At 40.6% G+C, this 8,738-nt stretch overlaps 1 protein-coding gene across 1 annotated transcript; it reads left to right on the forward strand.

Annotated features, from left to right (window-relative positions):
- Positions 1-1,999: 1,999 nt before the first annotated feature.
- On the forward strand, positions 2,000-8,363 carry FOXJ1 (forkhead box J1). Its single transcript, XM_063425411.1, has 3 exons — positions 2,000-2,093; positions 4,149-4,692; positions 7,127-8,363. The coding sequence occupies exons 2-3, from the start codon at positions 4,180-4,182 to the stop codon at positions 7,934-7,936; spliced, it is 1,323 nt and encodes a 440-aa protein (XP_063281481.1). The 5' UTR covers positions 2,000-2,093; positions 4,149-4,179; the 3' UTR covers positions 7,937-8,363.
- The last annotated feature ends 375 nt before the right edge of the window (positions 8,364-8,738 follow it).

The raw sequence follows: 8,738 nt of genomic DNA on the forward strand, positions 1-8,738 counted from the left end.
CCTGAATGGCTGCAAAAGGCCTTTTATATTAATAAGATACTAGACATCAGCACACATTAAAGTATTCGCCTTGCCCAGTTCAATGTTTTGCTTAATGTATTTTGTTATAAATTATATAACAACTAAATAATGGGTCACTAAGCTAGTTTTTTCTATACATATGATCAAGATCCCTGTTAGCAACCACAGACTAGGCTACAATACCCCCCAAAAAAGTAATGCACATTTGTATGCATTTTAGTCTTTCTACTTACACTACCGCCTGATCACTATTATAAAATATCCAAAATTAATAATAACGCCTAAACCCTGGTATAGTCTGATTTTTTTAGATTACAGCTCTGCGGGAAAATTATAATATAATTCCTCATTCTATGACTTCTCATGTACAACTTCTGACATTTTATTTTTAATACATTTCTGGATCAGATATGTGAATATTAAAAAAATACTAACCTCAAAACAAAACTGACAAGGAAACTCTGCTGACACTAAAATAAAACAAAACAAAAAATATCTCTCTACATATCTATCTATCCATCCATCTATTTATCTATCTATCTATCTATCTATCTCTTTACCTATGTCTGTGTGTCTGTCTGCCTATCTAGCTACTGATAAATCAATCTTTTATATGAAATAAAAGAGGGTGTAGAGTCCCCAAAAAATATCATTATTTGCCATTCCACTCTCTATGTATAAGCTGTATCCCCACAATAATAAGAGTCCAGTAGAGCTGTCAATGAGATACCTGGACCCTATACCTGCACTCTCTACCTCCACCCTATACCTGCACCCTAAATCTACCTACTATACCTGCACACTCCATACCTGCACCCTATACCTGCCCACTAAACTTGCACACACTATACCTTCCCACAATATACCTGAACCCTATACCTGCCCACTGTACCTGCACACAATATACCTGCACCCTATACCTGCCCACTATACTTGCACACACTATACCTGCCCACTATACTTGCACACACTATACCTTCCCACATTATACCTGAACCCTGTACCTGCACACAATATACCTGCCCACTATACTTGCACACACTATACCTTCCCACATTATACCTGAACCCTGTACCTGCACACAATATACCTGCCCACTATACTTGCACACACTATACCTGCCCACTATACTTGCACACACTATACCTGCCCACAATATACCTGCACCATATACCTGCACACAATATACCTGCCCACTATACATACCTACCCACAATATACCTGCCCACTATACATACCTACCCACAATATACCTGCACCCTGTACCTGCACACATTATACCTGCACCCTATACTTGCACACACAATACCTGCTTACTGTACCTGCCCACTAAATACCTGCCCATTATACCTGCACACTATACCTACACACTGTACCTGTACCCTATACTTGCACACACTATACCTGCCCACAATATACCTGCACCATATACCTGCACACAATATACCTGCCCACTATACATACCTACCCACAATATACCTGCCCACTATACATACCTACCCACAATATACCTGCACCCTGTACCTGCACACATTATACCTGCACCCTATACTTGCACACACTATACCTGCTTACTGTACCTGCCCACTAAATACCTGCCCATTATACCTGCACACTATACCTACACACTGTACCTGTACCCTATACTTGCACACACTATACCTGCCCACTATATACCTGAATCCTATACCTGCACCCACTATACCTGCACCATGAACCTGCCCAGCTCCTCTATCTATGCCCACACACTGTGACTTCCCATCCCATTGATGGCTGCAGCCTGCACACAGCGCAGCCACGAGGGGAGGGAGCACGGGGGGCGTGCCAGCTGCATTCTCCATGGAGACCCTGCAGCCAATCGGCGCGCCGAAAGCTGTTTACGTAGGCGGGGCGTCGTCATGGTGCTTTGGGAAGCCTCTCAGAACCTCTGCTACTTAAATGGCTGGCAGGGCAGGCAGGGGGTTAGATAAGAGGAGAGCCTGGCAGGGCAATAACTCATCTTGGACTCCAGCACCAACCCCTCCACTGCTGCTGCTTCCAGAACCTTCCTGTCCTGAGCTCCTATTCTCCAGGTACAAATAATGGGGGGCACTGAGCTCCCTGCCTGACCCCCCTCACCTGGAAAGGGTCCTTACTGAGACCACCTGCTGGGGGGTGCCAGCCAGGGTCTGGGGGTACTCACCACCTAATATTTATTATAATTCAATGGGTCACTGCACTGTCTGGCTGCTGCTGACCGTTAAGCAGTGAGCTTGTTTCACTGCAATTACTTTATCTATTTTAGAATTTTATTATTTTATTTTCTTAGTTTATTTCACTTTTTCATTATTTTGTTTTTGTTATTATTATTATTATTTTATTTTTGATATTATTTTTTTTTTTTAATGGAAATGTATTTCTCACTATATTTTTAAGAAGGCTGTGGCTGGTGAACAGAATAAATGGACATTCAAGTCCTTCTGCTGGGCATTGAGCTGCAAAATTGGAGGGGAGTATGTTGGGTGGTGGGTTGTGAGGTGCATTTTAAACAGGATTTCCCTCAATTGTTGTTTACTTTATCATCCCCCTTCTTTGAGCCCCCTTAGTTTGGAGTTTTGTATTTTTTCCAATTCTGATTGTGGCTTACCAGGATTTCTGGCATGTTTTACATGGTTATGTAATTTCCCATTGCCCATCTTTTAGTCTTTCTACCTTTTCTAGAATCAGATGTCTGTGATTTGTGGTGACATGTAGACTATGGAGCTTGATTTCAGATTGTACTGAGCTGCAAGTGGATTTTTAAAGTTGCTGGGAATTAATATTGCCATGAACTGTACTGGTGCTTAATCTGTTGCACACAGGAGGAAAAAAAGAGCAGGCCAGTGATAAATCAGGGCTTGATGTATTACAAAAACTACAAAAGGGTGCGTGTATTGACCTTTGCATTTAATTATTTTCAAGACATGGAAATAATTCTTCATGTTCTTTGCATAGTGGCTTAGTGGGGGTCTGTGGGAGGTGGGCAGTCTAGCCAACCTTGACTTTATGCTTGTGAAACACCAAGACACCATTAAAAAAAAAAAAAAAAAAGTAGTTTTTTTTTTTTTTTTTTATGACAGCAGGGAACAGACCACTAGGAATGTTACCACCTACACATTGACCGAAATAATTCCCACCAGAAAACTGAAAATTGTGACTTCAATCGATTGGTTCATTAACTTTACAGAGAGTAGTTTCAATTAATGTGGGGTTCATTTAATAAATAGTACATTTTGGTAAATGGAAATCTACACTTGCGTCACTTACGTCAGAACTTCTCAAATAGCCCATAGGTGGCCTAGATTTTGAGAATTTGCTATTTCGTTTGGCATAGTTCCCTGTTTGGTGAAGAAACCTTTGTGTATTTGAGTGTTGCATCACAAGTATGAAGTTTATTTCTATGTTATGCACTTGTGCCATGGTTATCTTTTAGAGTCTCGTTTATTACAGGTCTATACTATTTTGTAGTGTTGGTCTAGGAGAATTGTATGTGTCCCAGGGGGTCTTGATTATTTCAGAGTGAATAATTGCCCATTAGAGAGGATGAGAATATAGAAAGAGTTCGATGTCAGAAAGTTGGTAGACATGTGGCCTCTTCATCTCAATGACTCAGCTCTCCGCATTTGCTGCCAAGAGGCCCCCTTTTACACTGCATAATAAACCCTATTGTATATTGCTGCAACCCATTCTTTAAGACGTTTCGCAATAGTTACTGGCCCCCCATATCTATTGTGCAACAATAAACAGGGTTCAGTTTATAGCAAGGAGAATTTTAATATATTTTTGTTCATTGCAGGAACTGAGCAGTTAGTGAGGAATTAGGTAGAACAGTATTCATTGGCAATGTTTTTTTCCAGTTGACATATTTGGGGCTACCATAGTTTTTGCTAATATAGAGCGGTATCCAGTGGTTCCACCTGAAGACATTCAACGATCAACCTGGAGTAATCATCATCTTCCATTATTTTGGAATTCATGATAATTATATTTGCGCCCAGTTTTGACATTCAAATTTTTAAAATGAGCATTGACAAAAATGTAATTAATGAATTCTGGTGGGCTCTTTAATTTTCATTGTTCTAATAAATGTCTTTTGAACCATATCATAGGACCAGTCTACGGACCACTGAAGCTTCCTGAATGTTTGACCTGTCAACTTCAAGCCCCTTAGAAATGGAAGACAGCTGGGCAGCCTTTCAGACCGAGGGAGAGCTTGGGCAAGACTCCCATTCCAGTTCAATCAACCTTGATGACAGCCTTACAAGCCTTCAATGGCTACAAGAGTTCTCTATTATGAATGCCAATGTTGGCAGGACACCTTCATCAGCTGGGGAATCACAGGGGTACAGAAACACATCAGGCTCCGGAGCCCCTTGCTCCCCATTGGCCGCTGATCCTGCATGCCTGGGGATGCCTCACACTCCCAGTAAACCAACTTCTTCATCTACCTCAAGGACATCACATATGGGCCTCCAACCCTATGAAGATATCGACTACAAGACCAATCCACATGTTAAACCACCCTACTCCTATGCGACTCTAATATGCATGGCAATGCAGGCAAGCAAGAAGACGAAAATCACATTATCTGCAATCTACAAATGGATCACAGACAATTTCTGCTACTTCCGACATGCAGATCCCACCTGGCAGGTACGTCCCCTTTGAGAGTAGAAGTAAATGGAAATGAATCATGGTGATACAAATTACACAATACCTGCCAAATACAATACCCACTACAATGTGCTGTTGTAGTTATGGTGTCAGGAGTGCCCTGGTGTAAGTAGTTAAACCGTTTGCAAAACGTCTGCATTTGGAAGTGAAATTTCTCTCTTCTGTTAGCTCTACTGAGCTTTTCAGCTCATTGACTGAGATCGTCAGCTGATCACTCTCAGCCAATGAACTAAACCCTGCATTGCCTGTCTTAGCTCAGCAGGGGGGCAAGGAGTGGGGCCCAGTGTACTACGGCTAAGAAGTTAAACCGTTAGCAAACTGTTTGACTACTTGCTTAGAAGGGAAGGGGTGTCAGGACATTCCTGGCACCATACCACTACAGCGTAGGGCTTGGAGTGCTCCTTTAAGTATTCATTGCACTTTGGTCTCTATTCCATTGGCTTTGTAGATGTAACTGTGATGCTTTTTTATAAGAGGTAACAGAATGTAGCATTTTTTTTATTTTTTGTAAGTTTGTGATCTGTTACATAATGTACATGCAGAACAATCATCTCAAAAGTGCCAGCTCCCTGTTCTCAAATTCATACCATCCACTGCTCCCCTTACTAAAACATGATTTGTGATACTTTTGTAACTAAAAGGCAATAAGGCATACAGTGGGTGCCTCTCAGCATCTCTTCTAGTCCCCTGTGTATAATTACTTTGTGATTCCGTGATTGCTGCGTTACTATTTTGTGCTTACTGCATCCCACAGCATCACCAGCTGCATTAACCCGTCTTCTTCTGTTGTATGTAAACATCCTTCCCAAATATATTAAAGAACAATGTCATACCTATTAGCAAGGCTGCCTGGTAAGGGTTAAGGTGTATGGGCAATCAGGGGTTAGAGCAATCTAGGGTCCTAAGCATGCTCTGTAAATACACTGTCATATATCAGGTTATTATTAGGCTGTGGGAGCCAGGTCCCTTTCCACCCCCTATCCTGTAGATTCTGTGTGGCCCTGACACCCCATTGTCTCCCAGTAATGGATGGTCAGTGGGAGGTACCAGACCAGACTGGTTTATAGTGCAAACCTTGTACAGTGAAGCTGCGGGGCTGGGGGAGAGCAGATTCTCGGAAGGGGGATACAAGAATCCCTCCCAAATCGTTTAAATGATAGCTTCTCTTTCTCTCTGTGACATTGTGCAACAATTGCAACAGAAGTCTTTATTTAAACCGGCTTTGATCGAGTGTTTACTTATGTTTGCCTAAAATAACCACATTTGACTTTAAATGCACATCCCTTGACAATAACTCAGCGGGGCTTTTACCAGGCTCTGAAACTTGCTTATTTACTGCCATCCACCTGATTCTGATTCTGTCTATCCATGGGAAAAAACTCAGGGGTCACTAAAGAATTTGACTCTCATTGCTAGATGATACGTTTTATATAGCCTTAAACATCCTATAGTTTTTAGTGGCATTGAACTTTGACTCACTCTGTAAATATCAAAAATCTTATTCTGTCTGTCTGTCTCTCTATCTATCTACTCAATGCTTTCATCTGGGGACACAGTTGTTCCCTTACAATAGATGTTCCTGGAGGTAGAAAATTAAATCCGCTCCCCAGACCTAGTTGGAGTTTAATTAAACATTGTCGGTGGGGGGTGCCCCAGACACACACAGGTGGCAAGGATAGAAGTCACTGAGGCAGGAATGATAAATATGTTTAACTTGCCAAGCAATAAGCATCCACAATACCATAACAGAAGGACATGAATAGAAAGAAAGTTGGTGTGTGCAAGGTCCTCTTGTTCACCTCTAGTTAAATTTCATTAAACTTTAAATAACGGATCAGGAAGATCCGGGATCCCTGGGGATAGGAGAAAAAAAGTTGAGGGCAGAAAAAAAAATGATGTAGTTGTAACAGCTGTATTGTCAGAACAATTTACATAGAATTGTAGAACAATATGCCCCTGGTTCTTTTGGCAGCGGTTGCACATTTCATTTTGAACTTGTTCTTTTCTGTTCCCCTTAAAGCCTTTCTCCCACCCAAATATATACAAACATTCCCGTTATCCCCCTCCTCTCCCTTCTCCTTCCAGTAAATGTGGGCTCTGTGTAAAACCGCCTTTCTTCTCCTCACCATAGAGAATTTGTGGGTTAGAAGCTTGTATGCCAAACTGTCCATTTTCACAGCTAGTAACAGGTAGTTAAAAGATGAATGAAGTTATGGTACTTCATCACGGTGAAAAGGGAAACAGAGCCTAATGTGCTACAAATAATAATAATAATAATAAAGTTATACCTTTTAATAGTATTATTTTGCTGAATCTATATCTTCAAGTGGTTTATCTATATATTTTTTAGAAAAATCATCACATCAAGAAATTAATCTCTATTAATATGTTTTTATGTTCTTTCTAATTTTAGAACTCTATCAGGCACAATCTCTCATTAAACAAGTGCTTCATCAAAGTTCCCCGTGAGAAAGACGAGCCAGGCAAGGGTGGCTTCTGGAAGATTGACCCACTGTATGCTGATCGTCTGATGAATGGTGCCATCAAGAAACGTAGACTACCCCCTGTGCAAATCCATCCAGCTTTCGCAGGAGCACAGTCACTAGCTGGAACAGAGAACATTAGAGGGTCTCCGTGGATGTTTGCTGTAAATTCTGAGTCCCATCAGTTGCTGAAGGAGTTTGAAGAGGCTACTAATGAGCAGAGCTGGAACTCTGTTGGTGAGCAGGTTTGGAACATGTCAGTAGATGCAAAGGGTCACAAGCGCAAGCAGCAGCAACCTAAACGCATGTTCAAGTCTCCTCGTCTTTCCAGTTCCCCCATGCTCTCTCAAGATGAACCAGCTGAGCTAGGACCCCTAAAAGGTGACTTTGACTGGGAGGTGATCTTCGACTCTACAATCAATACTGGCAACTTTGCCTTAGAAGATATTGAGGTCACTCCTCCCTTAAGTCCAGTCACACGCTCTGTTGACCTTACTGTCCATGGAAAGCACATTGGCTGTCCACAGCAATGGCCCCCAATGGGACAGGATCCAGCCATGGTCCAGAACAACATGGATTTTGATGAAACCTTTCTGGCAACCTCCTTTCTTCAGCACCCTTGGGACGAGGGCAAGAACGATTATCTGTCTAACTCTGCCAATCTAGAACACCTATTTGATCTTAATGAAGCCTTTCCTCCGGAACTCAACGACTGGTCGTCCATTGGTTCTTATTTATAGTAGTGCCAAGAAAAATAATTTCTAAGACTCATAGACATTTATATAAATATATATATATATAAACTTATAAATAACTTAGAAGACTTTATAAATCTACTTAAAAAGTTTTTAACAAATTTACAGAGTGGAGAAACCTAACTCTGGAGTTTACATAGTTTGGAAAAGAGGACGGGAGCCAATGCAATAATAACCCCAGAAAAAAAAAAAACTAATAAAACAACATCAAGAACTCTTAAATGGCCCCATAAACTCTTGGCATATGAAAGATTGCACAAAGAAGAAAAAAATATATATTAAAACACTTTTTTTTTTCTTTTTTTACTTATTTTACAATTGAAATAAAAAAAAAAATGTTGTTTTATTCTCAGCCCTAGCAATTATGTACGTGTGTTTTCATAGCTGATGTGGAGAGGCCAAAAAAACAGAATGTGATATCAGCAAAACAATACTGATATATGAGCTTTTCTGGATTAGGTGCAATGTGCCCTTCCTATATTTTTCCATCCCATATTCTAAGCTAACATGCTACTGGATAGCTACTTAATATACATGTAACTTGTCAAATTATTTGTACCCCTGTGGCTATGATGGTCTTTTATCCTTAACTACAAGGACCGTTGACCGTGAAGCTGATACAATGTATGATACATATATTATTCTTCTGTTATCATGAGGCATGATGGGGAAACTATTAATGATTTGATAAACTAAAAATAAAATAGAATATAGCGGTTTAAAGATTTATATATTTTTACTAATTGTACAGCGCTGCGGAATCTGTTGGCGCTTTATAAATACCAGT

The sequence above is a fragment of the Pelobates fuscus genome, chromosome 6 (genome assembly GCF_036172605.1).
Source record: "Pelobates fuscus isolate aPelFus1 chromosome 6, aPelFus1.pri, whole genome shotgun sequence".
Lineage (NCBI taxonomy): Eukaryota > Metazoa > Chordata > Amphibia > Anura > Pelobatidae > Pelobates > Pelobates fuscus.

Excerpts from the sequence above, each read along its gene's own strand:
- FOXJ1 (XM_063425411.1), top strand. The coding sequence starts at position 4,180 with ATGTTTGACCTGTCAACTTCAAGCCCCTTAGAAATGGAAGACAGCTGG. Across the intron at positions 4,693-7,126 it reads ATGCAGATCCCACCTGGCAG|AACTCTATCAGGCACAATCT; the intron begins GTACGTCCCCTT and ends TTCTAATTTTAG.